General features: G+C 36.3%; 1 protein-coding gene across 1 annotated transcript in view; it reads left to right on the top strand.

The window, feature by feature from the left end:
* Nucleotides 1–19,927, top strand: part of SPAG17 (sperm associated antigen 17) — an 85,885-nt gene that overhangs the window by 44,284 nt on the left and 21,674 nt on the right. Inside the window, exons 18-26 of the mRNA XM_059840345.1 lie at nucleotides 3,370–3,449; nucleotides 5,091–5,173; nucleotides 6,443–6,694; nucleotides 7,939–8,050; nucleotides 8,583–8,708; nucleotides 11,239–11,352; nucleotides 13,686–13,897; nucleotides 16,506–16,626; nucleotides 18,452–18,807. Of these exons, the coding sequence (XP_059696328.1) occupies nucleotides 3,370–3,449; nucleotides 5,091–5,173; nucleotides 6,443–6,694; nucleotides 7,939–8,050; nucleotides 8,583–8,708; nucleotides 11,239–11,352; nucleotides 13,686–13,897; nucleotides 16,506–16,626; nucleotides 18,452–18,807 (1,456 nt within the window). The remainder of the gene's footprint in view (nucleotides 1–3,369; nucleotides 3,450–5,090; nucleotides 5,174–6,442; nucleotides 6,695–7,938; nucleotides 8,051–8,582; nucleotides 8,709–11,238; nucleotides 11,353–13,685; nucleotides 13,898–16,505; nucleotides 16,627–18,451; nucleotides 18,808–19,927) is intronic.

Below are 19,927 nucleotides of genomic sequence, written 5' to 3'. Positions count from 1 at the left end.
AGTAAAGCTGGGTCTTGCATTCAGACAGACCCAAGCATAAGGTCAGTGGTCTCAAGGGCTGTTACACAGCAGTCTGTTGGCAGCCAGAGCTCTTGACTCTGCCAGCAGTTCTTACACTTCTTTGTGACACTGGACTTTAGCTGCCTAATTCAAGTTTCCTAAACATAAACAGTTGGTGCCACAAAAAGCTGCCTGGTGCATTTGAGTTTTCTGGGCAGAGTTGACACATATGACATGAGACCCATAAGAGACCTGTACATTTTTGGAACAAACACCAGAGAGCAGGTCACACACCCCAGAGCATCTAAAGTGTCACCTGGTGTTTGCATACGCTGAGTAACGCCTCATGCCAACAGCATATGGGTGCTGTAGAAGCAGAGGGAGGTACCAGACCTCCTCAGGAACCTTTTGTCCCTGAAACAACCACTGATCATCTCTGGGGTTGTAAAACCTCTGATTGGCTGGTCACCTTGAAAGGGCATTCATTGAAATAGGTCAAGAGCAACTGAGACGGGAAAGACTCTTGATACCTGCAAAAGAAAAGCTGCTAATTTTGCATCTAAAGGAGAAATTATGCATTTTATCTGCATTATAATTCATTTGAGGATGAAATAACTCTCTGCTTTCTACTTCTTACTCTTCCACATCCCCTGGAAACAAGGCTTAGACATTAAAGATAACTTCTGCTTAGGGCATGCCTGCTTTGTCCAGTGACATTTCACCAGGTTCAGTTTCAAAGCACAAGGAGTTCCGAAAGAAAATGGCATGAACGCTGACAAGATGGTTTGGCTTTGCTCTTGTTTCCTAGAGATATTCAACATCACTGCTATATATGCTACTTAGAAATTTTGCAGAGCTATAGGTCCTCTTTTGCTTCTGTTATGTGTTACTGATACCTGCCTATACTCTGCAAAATAATCAGCACATTTTCAGACTTTATTCAGCCTTACTTCTAAAGATCATTTCAGATTTCCAGACAAAGTATCATAAATATTTGCTAGTGTATGTTTCCAAGCAACATAACACTTCTGTGGAAGACACTCATTAAATACCTGGAGTGCTTCAAGCTATTGCCTGCAGTTAGCTTCCAGATCCTGCTGAGTTGCCAGAAATGGGCACAAACTCTACTTATTAATTAAGAGTAGTATTACTTGTTTTTGCCTTTGTATGAAATAAGTGACTCCTGATGAGTTTAGTTACAATTTATTGATTTTGATTTTATTACAATTGCTATCATTCTAATTTTCAGTATAGCTTGAAGAATCACACTTTCATCACAGAAGAGTTACAAATGCACAATAGATGCAGTGCTTGACAATTTCTCTGATAAGAGTTCTCTATCTGTGTTCACTTGTTACTTCTTTATTGGGACAGCTTATAGACTCCAGACTATCTTTGTAGAGTGACAGCTCATAGTTGCTATCTGGAATATAAATCTGTTATCTGCTAATCAGTTGGTTACAGAATCACAGAATAATTTCATTTTGATTACAGCAAGTCCTGTTACAGCAAATTCTCATGCAAAGAGAAAATAAAATTTCTGATGTTGCAGCAGCTTTTGCTCCTGGAGATCCCAGTTGCCTTCCTTCTTTTTTATGGTCCTGTAGTTCATGTAGAACATCCTAAAATTCAGAAATTATTCTGTTTAAAGGGTAGGCAGCAGGAGTCTGCATGTGAAATCTAATGGATGCCACTGAGTAAGGGAATCCAAAGGCATGGACACATGTACCTCCAATGATAGGTGTGTATATAAAACAATTTAATTCTGATTAGAAATAAGTGGTCGCTCTATCAGGAAGCCGAATGAATTCAGGCATTATCAAAACCATTATTTTGCTCAAAGTTAATCTTAATGACATTTGTTTATAGTTTCATAGTAAACACATTACACAAGTTACTGGAAAAGAATAATCCTTTCTGAGAAATGCTTCTGAGTCAGACATTGGCAGTAGTGACATCAGAATACATATTAATAGAATGTGTATTTTAGACTTTGAATGACTGTTTCATTGGCCTAAAATATTTTCCACACTAATAGTCTCTTTTTTATTTATAATATATATTCATCTTCAAGTTATTCCAGTACTGGCAACTCTATGTTCCAGACTAGTTCTGCCTTTTGTTTTCAACACCATATGTTTTTATAGCTTGTGCACTTTTCTTCAGATACAAACAGAATAACCTTCTCTCTACTCAGTATATATATATGATCACCAGTTTCTCCATGCAAGTTTCCCAAAGCAGATTCCACCTACATTGAAGAAGCTGGGAGAGTCTTGTATATCTTGTAGCTGTACCTGTACTGTGCATTCCAGCCTGTGTGCATGACCTACAGATTAAGTCTCTTGGAAAGATTAATTCTCTTGCTGCAATAAGAAAAACTTTAAAACTGATATGAGCTCAAGAATTGATTGTATTGTCTGCATGTTCATACCCAAAAGCCTCTACTCCACAGAGTTTTTGAATACAATTGAATCATCTTGAACTTGTAAATACAAAATATCATGAAGATACTATATATACTCAGCAAGTGAATCTGATGCATTCTTCAAAAGCTCCTTTCAATTTTGCACACTTGAAGAATTTTACTTTCAAGAATTGTGATAAAACTCCAAATGAGGGGTTGAGTGGCAGTTGCATAAAAGATTCCCAAGCTTCCTCCTTTCTTGAAAGCAGTTGTTTACAGTGAGCTACTTTAGTAGTCATTTCAGACACCTTTGGTAAATGAGACAATGCAAGTGCAGATGCCAGCAGCAAACTCTGGATCAGTTTGTCTTTCAGTTCTCACTTCAACTTAATTGTGACTTGTGAATATTCTTAATTCATGGCAGGTTATGGTACACTGATTCTCTCATCTGGATTTGGATGACAATTTTCAAACACCTTTCTTGACACACCAATAAAGAAGAGCTTGCATTATATAAAACAGTACTTCAGTTTCTGAATAAACAAGTAAAGCATATTTTAAAAATCAACATCAATCAAAAACAACTAAGAAAATAAGTTATTCAGTGGCAAAACAGTTAGGATGACAATGAGTCAGTAACTTTTGGAACTGAATGCCTTTAAGTTTTCTGATTTCCTGGATTTTTCTTTAGCGGGTGTTCTTTGGCAGACAAGTTTCTTACATTTCTTTGCAGAAAGGATAACCAGAATTCCAAGTGTAACATGTACTAAGCAAATACCAGACAAGCAAAAGTACTAGTTCCTGTAAAAACTGAGAGTAATCCTTTCAAACACAAGTCCTGTCTCAAGGATTATAGAATAATAATTGTATAAGAAACTGAGAAGCCAAGTGATCTTGTTTGACTTGAAATCATATTAGTGAATACTGTATTATATTATATAGAGGGTTATTCTGCATTTCAGGAACTATCTTGAGCTGGTGGCCAACTTAATTGAAGACTGGGTGAAAGAGGAAGAAGCTAAATACCAAAAAGAGAAGATGGGTAAGGAAATAGAGTCTTTTAAACTGGAAAAAGCCATGGCAGAAGGCCCTCTAGGACTGTCTGTCAGTGCTGTTAAAAAAATTGGCTTTACTTAGCCAAAAGTAGGTATCTTTTTATTGTATTCTAGGAAATTAATTTTTCACTCTAAGTGCTGAGACACAGATTTTTTCAGAGCAGAATTGCACATGTTTTTTCATAGGATGACACTGTTTTGACATCTATATAGGCATAAATGTGTTTTGGAATGAATTAAATGTATATATTTATATATTCTACATCTTTCTCTGTTCTGAAAACTGACAGCTTTAGTATCAATTTACATTTTTGATAGCTGTGTTTATCTAATGAGATTAGGATTACATGCAAATATGTATCTGTTCAGATGACTGAACATAGGAAGAGGTGAGCAGAAGTTAAAGCTGGCAACATGGTTCAGGAAAATTCCTTTTTAAAGGGCAGGATAAAAGCTGGAAGTCTGAAGCTGTGGGCTAGAAGCTAAAACTGGAAACTTGAATTGACAAGACTGCAGAGCAAACTTGAATTACAAGCAACAATTTTGGTAGTGAAAATTGTAAGCAGTTCATACAATAACTGCTCAGCAGGCAGCAGAATCTGAAAACCACTACTGACAAAAAAGAACTTCTGTCAAAATTTTCTACTTGTATATTTAAATGGTATTAACAATGATTTGTTTATACTTAACCTTTGCTTTCTTACCTTTCTTGAGAATGCACTTTGAAGCCTCCCAGGACTAGCAGTTAACATTTACAAAAATAGAAACATTACTCCTCAACTCAGTTAACACCTCTGATTATAGTTTGGAAACTAAAAGTACAGTTATGACTACTAAATCATAATTTGTACATATCTAGCTGTCACAGGAGCTAGACTGAATCTTGCTCATGTGGTGCTTCATGACAGTTATGATTCATGGAGTACTTGCTGAAAGGCCATAATCACCTTTGGCTGGAACACGCAGATGGGCAACAGTGTTCTTAGGTGTTTTCAATTTCACTGACACTGCAATTTCTACTTTATCATATAAAGTCATTTAACTAGAAGTTTCTGATAGCGTTAATTTAATTGAGTTTAAATTACCTTTTCTAGAAGGTAAATATGGGGTATCCAATGATAGTAAAAAACTACACTTATAGAAGATACTCTTTTCATAAGTCATAGATGCTGTAAAACTGTAATAGTAAACGAAGGATATGGTGAGTGTTTCTTTAGTGAAGGTTTGAAGATTCAGATAGCATTTATTTGGGATTTTTTCTCCTGAAAGGTTGTAATGTCTATGACTCTGGTATTGAGCTTGTTCTGGCTCAGTTAAAAACAAACAAATGCTGCCAGAGCAAAGCCTTCAATAGCAAGAAGCAGAGAGCCAGTCTTTAGACACATTGTTGGTATATTATTTACTGTATTTAGTCCCCAGGTATGAGAATCAAGTTTCTCCAAACCTAAACAGACTTTCTATTTTATTTCTAAATATATTTAAGGTTTGCTTTATTGTACTATTATGCTTTCCCTATTTTTAAATATACATTTTTATTTACTTGCACATCTTTTTTTTCCCCATTTTTAAAAGTTATTCTATTTTCCTGTATTTATAACCTCACTTATTCTCCCTTTCACTTTTAAAAGGCAGCACAACTGAACTTGAGAATGTAATAGAGTCTCAATCCAAGAATGAAGCAAGTCCCATTATCAGAGAAGATTCTCTAAAGGTGAGGCAAAATTATTTATGTTTCTGAAATGGACTAGATAGTACTGCTTTCTTAGAAAGGTAAGTCTTGGCTGAGTCCTCTTTGTTTTTCTGCTCTTTGTTATTTTTTGTATATGTTATTTTCTTTAATTTATTTCTTAATGATTGTGAGTCATGTTAGGTTGTTTTCTTAAGAGAAGACTGTTTAGAGTTAGACTAGGCATTCCAAAGTAATTTATAGTTAAAGTACTAGGAAGTGAAAGTTATGAATAATATCCTACTATTTACTGAAGTTTTCTGATTTAAAGGTATGAGAAGATAAGATCCAGATTCATGGAAATACTTGTGTACCCAACTGTACTTTCACTGTCTACAGCTCTTTGAAATTAGGGAATGTCAGTATGGTACCTCAGAGTTCCCTTATGTCAGAGAATCCCATTTTATAGATGGATCCATGACCATTCACTACAGATTAATTGACTTGCAGCTTTACACAATAAATTTCTGGCTGAGGTAGGGATTAAGTATACAGTTGTTTTGGTCATAGCATTGGTACTATCCATTAATCTGCACAAATCTAGTTTTATTGATATTGTATTCTCCTGCTTTTTTTTAAACTCCTCACAGACATATTATGTCTCATCTTCCTCACAGTGTATAATGCTGTGCAATTCAAGTCCTGATATGGAATGTAGACAGGAAATGAGGTTAACTGTCACAGCTCAATCGAGGCTGATGCCTGACTTGTAACTCTCCATGCTTGCCGTTTCTTCCCCAGAAACACTTCTCCTTCAATATGTTTAGACTATCAAGTGCTACAAAACCCTAAATACTCCAGAAAATCTCAAATGTCTTTCTAATGCAAGCTGATAATTTTGGCGTTGACAAGCCATTCCTCTTTCTGTAAAATAATAAAATAATTTTATCTAACAGTTGCATTTGATAAATAAACCAATACCAATGATGCATTGTGGTTTGGTGGTAAACATTGTGGAAAAGTATTCAACAAAATCGTTTTCCTGTGACTGATTATGTAAGATATGAATAATCACCTGATTCATTTCCTGTGGGGTCAACAATGGCTGCTGTTGTAGATTGAATGAATCACGAATTTTATCCAAAATTAGGTGCGTAATATTGTGAGACTTTTGACAGGTTTTGAAACATGTTTTAGCTTAGAACTTTGATTCCTTTGGTTTTGTTTGCTTTTACTCTTTTCAGCATGCACATATGAAATATCTTGTAGTACAAAGATAAACACAGTCTGTTTAATTCCTAATGTTGAATGTAGGCTTGGAAGATTGAGCAGGACCGATTACGAGAGGAAGAAGAAAAAGAAAAAGAAGAACAAGAAAATGAAGAAAAATTGCAAAGTGGAAGGAAAAGCCAGGATTTAAAAGGAAGTAAAGAAGGAAGTAAAAAAGGAAATAAAGAATCAAACAGAAGACGTTCTGAAGAGAAGTATCAAAATGAGTCAGCAAAAGCTGCTGAACTTGAGGAGGATCATAGCATTCCAGAAACATGTTCTGAGAAAGTTTATAAGGTAAGGAGTTGTATTATTATACCACATTAGAAAAGTGTTAACTATATACAGAGTCAAGATTACAGCAGAGCTATTATCTATTGTGAAATTTGAGTTCAGGGCAAATTAAGCCTAACTGGGTCTTGTTACCTCTGTTGTTTCAGCAGCAGATCCTTTTCTAAAAGTTTTAAAAAGCAGTTCTTGATGTTCAAGATTACCTTACACCAGATTATTTAATTTTTTTTTAGTGTAATATGACATGAACGCAAACATAAGTTGATCATGTTGAGATTTTTGTGGGAGAGTATAGGAAAAGGGAACATAAGAATTTTTCCCACCTTCCATAGTAAGGAACTACTAGACCTAGTTGAAATTTTGACTGCCTACACTGGAAATCACCATTTCTTACATTTCCTCTTTCAAAATTCATGTTCTTGAAGTGCCCTAATCTAAAATACATATTTTTCCCATATTTCATAAAGTAACTCCATTGGCATGTGTGCCACAGGAAATGTAGAGCTCAGCTCTTAGAGATTAAGGCACATGAAATCTAAACAGTAATTGTGCTTCATGTCCCTAGCAGTCCCGGGAACTCCTGTCTAGACAGTTCAATGGACACAGCAGCTCTCCTTTTTCTGCCTGTTGCACTAACAGAGGGAGCTCTTCACTAGTTTTGTTCAGTTTTTAAGCAGTTTGCACCATCTGATATTTGTACAGTCTATCTTGCATCCAAAACTTGCACACATCAATGTAATTCAGTCTAAATTTGCTTAAGTACAGACTTCAAACTCAGAAATAGATGGCATTTCAGTCTGGACTTATTTGAATACGGTCACGTATTTTTTTCCATCTTGTAGCACTCTGGAAGGCATAGCAGTCTAATTAGATTTACAGTTTCTGAATTCCAAAACCTAGAGGGTAGAAAGCTGAATCTTTACCTGACCTTTATGTGATCCCATGGCATAGTACTTGATCAGAACTTCTCATTCTGTCACACTGTATGTTAAACCACTGGTCTACTTGCTGCTCTTCAGTTTCCATGATGGCTTTCACATTAAACAAGTTACATCAGTTAGTAACTGGGAAATTATTTGGATATCACTATAGCATGCTAGATATTTGCTCAAGGTTTTTTATATTAGTTCAATAGCTAAGCAAAAGATGTTGAGCAGTACAGTGTGATCCTGATGGTCTGTCCTTCATTTACCTTTTTCATGTGTACTGCCTTTCTCATTTACAGATAATTTAAATCTTGTTTTTTCCAGTTTCATGGCTACAATACAGGGGAGGATATCATTCAAGTATCAGGAACCAATCAATATCTTTTCCCATCCGATGGAGGACAGATTCAAGTAGAGAAGATAGAGTTTGTAAAAAGTGATTCTTTTTTTCTTTATGCTTTGGTTTGACTCAGTGCTAACTAAAGGAATAATTTCTTAATCCATAAATGCATTTTCATGTCTCAGCAGTAAAAATTCAGTTAAAGAAATTCCATATTAGGCTGTATCACCACTAATCTTTACAGTTACCTGTAATATGTTAACAGTTGTTAGATAAATGAAGTACCAGAAAACTAGAAATGCAGAAAAATCAGTTCGTATTTATTTGTTCAATGGCAACTGATGCATCATATTTCCAGTTCAAATTATATTTCCAGTCAAATGCAATATATCTAAGCCACAGAGTCTTCTGCAGACTCTCTGATTTAATTATCAGGAAGTTTTAAAATATTTAGTCTAACTCAGATAACCTTAATTTTGTCGCCTTGGTTTTCTACTACATGATTCAGTACAGTTATAAGCAATTTTCTTTTTTTGAGTGCTTTAAAGTAGCAGGTACACCATTTATTTGGGTGCAAATAAGTTCTGAAGCCTAGTGGAAGCAATAATAGTATTCTATTGCTTTACAGAAACTTTGATAAAGGTGAAAGTAATGAAAGACAAGCACAATTTCTTCATTCATGTCACAGACCCCAAGGAAAACTTCAAAGAAGCTGAAGAACAAGAAATTAATGAAGAACAGCAAATTACCTCAGGTCACTGGATTGATGTCACTGATATAAAGAATTAATAGTTGGACATATTTAATAATTGGATGCAAAACTTACCAGCTAACAGAAAATATATTGTTACTATTGGCAGAGAGTAAGAAAAGTCAGTGTTCCATAAAATAAAGTAAAAATCCAGTTGGCTGACTTAAGCAGTGTATAAAGAGGTCTTAGCAAGATGTAGAAGCACAGTGCAGGTCAACATGTGCAAACCAGTCTCTTTTCCAAAGCAAGGAAATCACCATTCCTTAAGAAAATAGTTTTCTTCTTTAGTGGAGGACTCAGTAAATGAGTCCTCTTTACTGACCAAAGTCAGTAAAGTCCTCATTACTGACCAAAGTCACAATGAAAGGGAAGATTTCCCCTTTTGTGAACCTCCTTTTGTGGGTCAGATGACCATAGCATTATTGCCTCCTCAAGACCTTTGCTTTGAAAACAGATCTTTCTGCAATCCAGCAGCTTCTGCTGTTGGTTGATATATTGTTCATACTGAGAAAGCATTGAATCCAAATCTTTTCTGAACCCAGGCGAGAGTGTTTCCAAGAAGCAAGCCAGTTTATAATAATTTGTGTATATGTTTGCCAAAAACATTATGGAATTCCTGTCACCAAACTGAAGAGTATTGGAAAAAGTTAACTTATGCATATTAGCTCTTTTTCTCTTTATCAGTGTGTTAGAGATGAATAATGAGATGATTTGCTCTCGCAATTAAGGGATGGCTATTGTGTAAATATTAAGAAAAGCTTTAGTGATGTATAGTTATGTTGTTATAGTTTAGATGTCCTCTGTTCTCCCCATAGTTCCCTTCCACCCCCCCGTATTGTGACCATCAGACAGCTGGGGTTGTCTAGGTCAGGTAGAAAGAAGGCTGCACATGTGGCCCTTGCATGGGGCAGTTGGCAATGGAAAAGCTCAGGGAGTGCTTAGGGGGTGTGGCATGGCAACACCTGACCTCCAATAAAGTTACAAGAAAGCAGTCTCCACCGATAAATGGCAAAGAAGAACTGACTGACAGACTTGGGGAGGGGCCAGGGCTGGCTGATGCAACCCCCAGGGGTATAAAAGACTGAGAATCTGTCTTGAAGATGAACCAGCTACCTGGTATGCGTGTGGGGCAGTTCCCAGCGCTGCAGCTTTTCCCTTATGTAGTCCTTTTGTTGTATTTTTGTTAAGGTTTAATAGACCTTTATTAATTTTCAAAGTGAGCAGTTGTCTCTCGCAAGTGTTAGAAAACGTCCTGCTCTTGCTTCTCCCTTTGGCTTACCACCAATGTGATTGTAGGTTGTCGTAATACAAAATTTTCATCCCTTCTTCAGAAAAGATTTTTTTTGTCTGCACTTCTGACAGCTGAGCTGTATCATTGTGGGGTCTGCCTGATTGTACTGGCATAACCAGTGTGTGAGTATCTGAGACAAGTTGTATTCACTGGACACAAGTGCAAGGCTTTCCTCCCATGTAAACAGGAGCACCTTATACAAATGTATTAGGGAAGACAAGAATCAATCCACCCTGATATTGACAGTGGCTGGATGGAACAATGGTAAATATGTGAAGCGGTCAAAATTCCAAAACATCTTCCTACAGGTGGTGTTCAGCAATAAGCATTGCAATGATAGACAAGAAATTGGAGCAGACAGGGTCTCAGGATGTGTCCCATGTTGTTGAGTTTGGGAGATAGCTTGGCCTGCCTTAACCTGCTTTTGTAGTCTTCTCTGCTACTCCTCACCATTTTAACATATTTCCCATATGTTCCCCATATGGGAAATCCCAAGTTTTTCTCTTACCAATAGAATGTTTCTTTAAGGCAGCAGCAGCTGAAGTAGAGGCAAGGTAGGACCAAGGGTCTGGGAGGTGTATCTTGCCTAGTTCATGTGGTTTTCACCATGACATATTCATCACATGGCACCTTGATCTGCCCCTCTATGTGAGTTTGACTCCTGATCCACTTTTACAAATCCCAGACCTGTCTTGGAATCTAATTTTGCAACTTTTTTTGTCCTTTCTTTTACTTTCTCCTCAAAGTACACACAGAGAGTCATAGAATATCCAGAGGGAAGGGAAGGGATACCGTCGGGGATAATTGAAGTTCAGCTCCTGTCCCTGTGACATCATGTGAGGGACTGTGATTTTTATTAGTGCATAGGCCACATGCAGTAGAAATGGGCAGTTTAACATTCTTATCAGCCAAGAAACAAGGATCCATAACTCCAGAACTGGGTCCTTTTGCGGCTTAAATTCCATAAGAGTTCACATTAGTTGTTGCTATTAAACCTGTTTTTACACACCTAACTAATTAGAATTCTATTTCTGGATAAAAAACCACAAGTGTATTGCACAAAACTGACTATTATATTGTACCCTAAGAATGGAATGTTGGTATTCCCTGCTCTATTTAGTCTGTTTAGGTTAGTCATCCTCACTAAGGTTCCACTTCTCACACCAGCCATTGGTTTACAGGTCAGGTGGTTCTGATATGTATTTCTGTCCTTAAAATTAATTCTTTTTTTTTTTTTTTTAGAAGAATTGAAAAATAAAAAGAAAGCTGTGAGCAAGTTTGGATCTTTTTCAGCCACCTTGGAAAATGGAATCCAGCTGTCTCTGAGCTATTATGGACCTACAGGGGAGGCAGCAGGTAAAGTAAGCAAATAGAAGAGGATATTTGAGAACCATAGAGGGAATATTTTTTTCCCCTTTTTTTTCTCCTTCATACACTTCTTAGCCCAGTAATTTGTTGCATGCAATTCTTCCTTTCTCAGCAGCTGTTACTACATGGTAGAGAATTTTCAGCAAGGCTCAAAATGAGATTACATTGTCAAGAATATTCTATGATTCAATTTTCAAAATGGAGGGAGGTCTCCAAGTTTTTCTGCTTACTGTGAAAACAGAGCAGTGCAAGTATTGTTATTAAGTAGCCAAGCAAAATCAGCCAATTAATTTGAGCCAAAGAAAATGTGATTTGCTGAGGAGTCTTCTTGGTTTTCCAAGAAATAATATTTTTGTAAACTTATATAGGCGATTATGGAACTTTCATTTTACTTTAGGAGTTGGACTGTAGGTTACAGTTGTGCAGACATAATGAGGGATTTCTCTCAGCCTTTCAATAAACACATTCACCAACTGGAAGCAATTGCTTCAGAAAACCACAGTGAAAACAGCATCTGCTTTTACCAAGAGCTTTTTGGCTTTTTGTTTCCATTACGTTTGAAGGCCACTGAAACCATCATATGGATAAAAGTGAAACCCTTCTCTGATCAGAAAATAATTCCAGCATTTTTCAGCTCTTAAAATATGAAAACATTTAATTGAATGCATCTTTGTGTGGACTGTGGTAAACCATTCAACTCTACACTCAGTTTTAATTGTTCAAATATATTTTACAAATTAATTACTAAAAAATAGACTTGGGTCAAAAGGGCATTCACAATAGTGGCTTGCAAAAACTTGGATTTTGGCATAAAAGAGAGACATGTCTGATTAAACACCTACATGTCAGCTGTGATGTTTAGGCTTATTCACATTCCCCATAATCATCGTATTCTGCATTAGAATAATCCTTGCCATGTTGAGCTTTAGAGCACTGCTTACTGGCATTCTTTGATTGCTTGCAGTTTTTCTGTGATCATTGCTTATGCCAAACCCCCCATGGGTCTTTGTATTCCAAGTGCTCAGAACAATTCTGACCAGAAATACTCTCTTAGATGATTCTCATATGCCATCCATCCCTAATGCAGAAAGGTATACCAAGAAAACTGCAGTTTCTCCCCACTGATCAGTTAAATGGTATGCAAATTACCCTTTTTCTGTGCAGTACTGAAATAGTTTTCTGGAAACTCTCTAATTCACATTTTTCCTACTGTTTTTCATACTTTACCTATTTCATCTTCCTTTTAGGGAAGCTAAAGTGACAAAAGGACTCAAGTTGTTTTCCAGCTTTATGCAACTTTTTTTTCTTTTGGGGGGCAGATGTTAATATTTCTTCAAATTTTGAATTATTCTTTGTTTTCTCCAGCCTTATCAAAGGTTAATTTCCAATCACCTTACATTTATGTTAGAAATAATCTTCTTGTCTCTTTATGAATCTGGGACTGCTTGAGCACCTGCAGGGCTTTTGATTCTGGATACTATAGAACCTCTGCACTTGCTCTTTATATTTTGACAAAATCATGAGAGCACAATTTCATGTCCTAGACATGTGAATGTGAGTTTCTGGAATTTTATGTCTCTCTCAAGATTTCTAAAGGCACTTTATCTCAGTCTTGACAATCCACTCTTTTAAATTGTTACTCTCAGACACCATGTTCTTATTTTGGGGGGCAACCAAAATAAAGGCATGGGTGACATTTTTATGAAAGTGAAGTGTCAGTTTGTAGAAATAATTACCAAAAATGTAAATTTGTATTTCTTTTATTTTCAAGAAATTGTTTTGAAAGGCAACATGACTACTTCCTGTTGACATGCCTAGAAGGCTGTCCTAGTGCTTGGCTTGAAGAATTGCAAGAGTCTTATCAAGTCTAGATCATTAGAATCTTTCTGAGGAATTATAGCAAAATAGACATATGTAGTACAAAATTTGTAGAGTCCATCTGTGCTGGATCAGTCCATGATAAAGCAGAACACAGTGATTATCAGATACTAGATTCAGAATGTCTCCACTTCTAAGTATTCTGGAAGTAAAAAGAATTTTTAAATAGTATTTTTTTTATTTTTGAGGTGACAACCAAGTGACAACTTGTGGGAAGCAATAGTTTCAAGATGTCTTTTAGGCTAATAAGTTGTCAGTCTGTGAAAAGATTTTCTAAATACTCTTATATATATAGTCCCTCTATCTGAAATAACAAACTCTCCCACTGAGGTTATTATTTCTAAGGTAAAATTCAGTGTACAAAATTTTTTTAAAAAATAAAATGTGGCCATCTACATTTATGAAGTTTCATTACATTGAAAATCCTGCTTTTCCTTCCTTAGATGATGAAACAGGTCTTGTCTTAGCAAGAATTCTGAACGTCCCTTCTGTTCATCTTCCGACGGTAATTCCAACAGTTGCTGCTATTACACCAGCTTCAGGAAAAAAAGATAAGTTTGACAGAAGAAAATCAGTAAAAGCTTCTGCCAAAGGAAACCGTCGCAAATTAGCCCCTTCACCACCTGATAACCTGGTACAGAAAGAAGAACAAAAGGTGAGAGAAGAGACAATATCCAATCCAAAGAAACAAAACAAAAATTCAAAGGCATGAACTTCTGTAAAAGGAACATATATTCTTCTCAGAGGGCTTTGAGCTGTGCCTTTACAAATTCCTAACAATTTGTGGTGCTCTTAAGGATAGGTTTTACTCTTTCAGTTCTCATATGTACATATTGGCAGCTGTTAATGAACTTAGTCTTTATGGCTCTGTGATGTAAAGCAGTGAGTCTGCCATGGCCCACATTCTTTTGTCAATTTTGGCTTTACAGTTACAGCTGTTATCAGGGGGTTGGAGCACCTTCCCTGCAAAGACAAACTGAAACCATTGGGGTTGTTCAGCCTGGAGAAGAGAATGCTGCAGGAAGACCTTAGAACATGCCTTCCAGTACCTAAGTGAGCCTGCAAGAGAGCTGGAGGGGGACTTTTACCAGAGCTTGTAGTGACAGGACAAGGGGAAATGGCTTTAAACTGAAAGATTAAGATTAAATATTAGGGAGAAATTCTTAACTGTGAAGATGATTGAGGCACTGCAACAGATGCCCAGAGAAGCTGTGGATGCTCTATCCTTGGAAGTGGTCAAGGCCAGGTTGGATGGGGCTTTGACCACCCTGGTCTAGTGGAAACTATCCCTGTCCATGGAAGGCGGTTGGATCTCTACAATCTTTAAGGTCCCTTCCATCCTGAACCATTCTATCATTATTAATATTTCAGTTTCATTATTAATATCTCAGCTAAATTTTTAGTTTAACCAAGTAGAATTTTTTTGGGCTTCCCAAAACCAATATTCAAAAGTCAAACCAACCAGCAAATTACTGAAGACAGTTTGCAGTATCTTGCTCTGTAATTTGGTCTTTCCACCTGGTAACAAGCCAGTGACCAGCAATCTGAGGAATTTACTTTAGCCTTTAACTGAAGTACTTCTGTCATAGTACAGGTCTTTGGAAAGTATGGATGAATCTTTGGAAAGTGCATTCTGAATTTCTGCTCTGAAGTAGTTTTTAGTGCCTCATGGTTGAAGTAACACTGTGGCTATTGTTGCAAAACAGATTCTGTGCATATCCACAAAAAGGGCTCCTTACCTAATTTCATTGTGGAAAGTGGTGTAGGGAGTTGCCAAACAGCACTCAGCATAACATACACCAATTGTATGGCACAAATGAACCCTATAGAAAAATCTATCCTATAATTAAAAATCTGTCAGGATGACTTCTAAACCAAAAGGTTTTTAACTACTTGGTTTGGAATTACTTTGCATAGAGAGTATTCATATTAGTGCATGCAGCACCTGTCTGTGTGAGTCTGCAAGTATTTCAGAGAATGGGATTAGAATCCAAATCGGACTTGACAAATTCACGTGGACATGGTCTGTAAAATAGGATGCAATTCAGTAGGAATAAGAGGTAGGTTCTACAATTACATATAAATAATCAGAATGGATAACAGTTGTGTCAGTAACAGTTCTGTAGAGAAAGGTCTGAAAGTTGTCATGGATCAGAAGCTATCCGTAAGTCAACAATGCCATCTTCCTGTGAGAAGGGCAAAGACCACTGAGTTGTAAATACAGAGGAGTAGAGCCTGCTAAACATGTGCAGTTATTTTTATTTTACAGCTGGTAGAGTCTCAGTTGGAGTATTGTGTCCAGTTGTGGATACTGCACTGCAAGAAAAATATGAGCCACTCTGAAAGCTTTAAGGAAAGCATGAAGAAAGATTACAGGTCTTGAAAACTTAACCAGTGGGAAAGATTTAAAATAATTAGTTTGGGTTTCTTTGATCTTGAGTTGAGATACAGAATAGCCTTCTGTAAAGACCTAAAAATAACCATCATCTATTATGTGAGCTTGTATCATCAGAGGTATTTAGAAGTAAACTAATTTTCTGCAGTAGTGATTCAAGTCAATCTCTGGGAAAATGTCAGTAAGGCAAAGCAAGGTAAAGCCCTGGAACAGTTTACCAGGAAACCTCCAGCCCTGGAAATTTTTAGAATGCGTTACATTAGAATTTTTCATTAACAGTATAGTTATACTTGATTATTGTTTTTACCACTAGACAGGGAGAAGTAGATGACAACTGAGGGTTACTTCTGCCCTATTCTGTGACTTCTACCTCACGATGCTGTGACTACAATCTTAGGGTATTGAGAGTAGCCTAATTACCAATAATATTATGCAAATTAACTGTAAAATATACAGCATCTTTTGTGTTGAAAAACAGGTGGCAAAACATCTGCCGTTTCCCCCCTGTATTTCTATTCCTGGAAAGCAAGAATATGGGATAATACCAGGACAAGTTCTCTCTGTTACCTATGTCTGCAACCCAAAACTTTTTTCATCTAATGACTACTGGCATGGTGTAGTCCGATGTAACATAGGTTTTTGAGGGGATGATTCTTCAAGGTGAATGAAAGATAGCATAATCAAAGAAAATAACTAATGTTTCCACTTCTGAATCCATAAACTCTGAAAATGTTAAATATGAGTGGTAAACAGCACTAAAAAAAAAGTACTGTTAAAACAGAATCTGTGCAGACTAAATCTGTACTTTAATTTTTTCTTTATTATTTTAAAATGCTGACTAGAACTTAATTAATTTTTCATTCTGTAGGTGGAAATGCAAGAACCAGTTCCCCAAATACAAGAGATACCAGATGCTCCTGCTTTTCCAAGTTTGAATGTCTCCTGTCCCAATGGACTTGTATTAACTTTCCTTGGTGAAAGGTTTCGAGGTTAGTTTTCTGAGACGCTGCAAAGTAAGGAATTTCAGAGAAGCTAAGACTACAGAAGAAAATTATTTATTCATTGATTGGGTTTAGATGTAACTCTTATGACAGAATACTGTCTGTCATAATGTCTATTCCATAGTATTTGCAACACAAATAATATGGTTTTATTAAAACAAATATGAAATCGAGAATCACAAGTTGTTGAACATAAAAGATTGAGGGGAAGGAAGTAGCAACCATAAAAAGCCCTTTAGCAACCATAAAAAGCCCTTGGGAGTCATGTTGGATAATCATTTGAATATGCACATAGATTGGAATACTAAAGAAGAACAAGCAAATTCAATAAATAAATACATATATATTGAGGAATCTTGAGTGATAGCAGGAAGATAGTTACATTACCCATGTCTGCACTTCCTTTGAAAGCATATGTACTTAACAAAATGTTAATAATTTGAAAGATTCGGGGAAGAATCACAAGAATGATTAAAGCAGGAGAAGATATATCTTATAATGAGCTCATTTCACCAGAGAACTCCATTTAAGCACCAAAGAAAAGGTCAAAGGCTGGTGCCAGCCTGGAAGTACAAGAAAACAGAATTTTGGTGATAGCTTGTAAACACAGTATACAAAGTTATTACAATTTTCAGGGGCTTGAAACTGAAAACTAGGACTTTATGCTAGGTTTAAGTTATACTCATTTGGTAAAAATGTTACACTCATAAATGGTAAGAATGATTAACAAAACTAACCAAAGCTGTGATGGAGTCTCTGCTGCTGGTTGTTTTACAGTCAGGGGGTTTTTTGTTGCTTTTCTAAAAGATGCAATCTGTTTCAAACAGAAATTATTTCACAGAAGCCCTTTGGTTTATGCCATCCAGTACGTACAGATAAAACACCCAGAATAAGCCTTTCTGCCCTTGTCTTTGGATTTCCTTTTAGAAGACTGATAGGGTATATGGATACTTTAAAGTTTCTGTGCCTGACAAATATTCTGCAATTTTTTTCTGCAGTGTTTTTGAAAATCACTGTTAGGTTCATATATGCATGTTCTAAACTGTAGTAAATCTTGGGGGTTTTTAGTCCTGCTGTTAGGTTTTGAAGCAGAGAAATGTGAATTTTGTTGTTATCTAGTTAGTTCTAAAAACAGCCATGTACAGATGTCATTTAATACCTATGTACAACAAATCTGTAAAGCTCAGTAAATGTGATCTGATTAATTGGGTATGAAGTAAAGAACACGCAGAGTGTTCTCAAACATACATAGTTTGGCAAGAAGCATAAGTTGAAATGCTGAGTAGTTGAGGTGAACAGAGCAATTACAGACACTTACGTGGAGTCTCTCAAAAAAATTACCATAATTATACCCCTTAGCATACTCAAAACACTGCCATCATTTAATATAAGAAATTTACTTGCTAAAGCAGACAGAATATATTCATTGGGTTTCTATACAAATTCAAATATGATGAAACTCTGTTGGGTTTTTTTTTTTGTCACCTTTATGGGCTGTTAGGGAATTCCTCTCATGTGATGTTAGTCTTACAAAAATTTGGCATCCATAAGAAATCCATCTTAAAATTCCCCTTGCTTTCATTTGGAAAGACAGCCACCTTCACAAGAGGCTGCAGAGTTTCTGAGTAGGTGACTGGTTTGACCTTTGCTCTGAAATCAGAGTCGGTCTTTTACTCTGTGGATTACAGATTCAGGCAAAGAGGATTAGTCTTACCTAGAGTTGCACATCTTCTGTTGACACCATGATGCTGGGTGTGTAGCACTGTTTGAATGTGTGCTGTGCAGTACTAAGTAATTCAAAGTTTGCTTTCAGATTTGAAAGGTAAAGCCACTGCCACTGAAGCAAAGGAAGAGACGGTAGAGGAAAGTAAGGCCAAAGCAGATGAAGAAGAGAAGGAAGAGGTTGTGCCAAGTGGAGAGAAGGAAGAGGTTATGTCAGGTGGGGAGGAGGAACATCAGGTTACAGAAGGTGAAATGAAGCAGGAAGACACCAAAAGTGAACAGGCTAAGCAGCCTCCTCTGGAAATTCTGGTTAGACAGAGTTATCCCCAAAAGGTAAAGGACTCTCATCTTTATTTACCTCCTGCGAGGCAAAAAGAACAAGAGGTGTCAAGAGTCATCACTAGTCAAGGAACTGTCATAAAGCACCTGATGGATGGATCTACCCAGGTATATTTGGTAGAATTCATTGCAAGCAGTACAATTTAGTACAGTTCATTGTAATGGAAGGTGATTACCCTTAAACTTGTTTTTGTCTACTGGGATCAAGAAGTGTCCGGTTTGTAGATGATGGAGTTAAGTAATATTGAATTATGCAGCCATGTCAAGACTAAAGTACTCTTGGCTTTGCTCAGAGTCAGAACTTAGGGAGATTTAAGTATGAAAATTTCAGGCACTAAAAGGTTTTAGGCAACTTTGTGATTAGGAAATAGCTGAATATGGTTCAGAGAACTGCATTCCTAAACTTAAGCTTCTGAAGTGTGGATTAGTTCAGCTTTGAGTATTTTTGGCAATATGAAAGCATTCATATTTTTTCTTTAGTTTAAACACTTATATGGGATCTAGAAAAGACATGAGCTCCTGCAGACACATTTACATACCCTAAATTTTCAGGGGGAAAGTCTGTATATTCCTAAGTACCTGCTTTGTTTACACATATTTTTGTTGTGTAGAATTTTGTTACAGTTTAGGTGATATAGGCTATCTTTGCAAATATTATAATCAATCCGCAAGCAACTTTTTTTTAAACTCTAAGACTCTACATGTAGTTAGCAAACAGATGAAAGAGGAGTCATCTAATTTGACTCAGAATCTGTCAAAATAATTCCTAATTTCCTGAATTTCTTTCTCCTGTCTAAGGAGACCACAATGTCCAGTGTAAGTTCTTTACATTTATTCATCACACTAGATGTTAAAACATTTTGCCAGGATTCCTGAGAAATGTATCCATTTCAGAAATAGCTGCTGTATGTCTGTATATTCACAGCATACTGTTTCCTGAGAGAAAAAAAAATGTAGATCTTACGTGCCTCAAATGATTTTGCAGTAGTCTTTGCTTAAACAGATTACGAGTGCATCCTTCTTTATATTAACTTAATGTCTATGAGTCATCAGAAATTTATTGCATATGATAAGCATTCAAAAAAGAAGAAATAAATAATTCCTTACAGTAACAATTTCAAGAGTTGTTTCTATATGTTGTCCATTTCTTTTCTACATTTTACTGTATTTATAAATTAATTTAGGGATGGTTGGAATAATTCTAGAGTTTATCTGACACACAGAGAAC

This window comes from Haemorhous mexicanus, chromosome 2 (genome assembly GCF_027477595.1).
Source record: "Haemorhous mexicanus isolate bHaeMex1 chromosome 2, bHaeMex1.pri, whole genome shotgun sequence".
Classification (NCBI taxonomy): Eukaryota; Metazoa; Chordata; class Aves; order Passeriformes; family Fringillidae; genus Haemorhous; species Haemorhous mexicanus.
The sequence above is the reverse complement of the archived record's forward strand: the minus strand, read 5'-3'. Positions and strand labels throughout refer to the sequence as shown.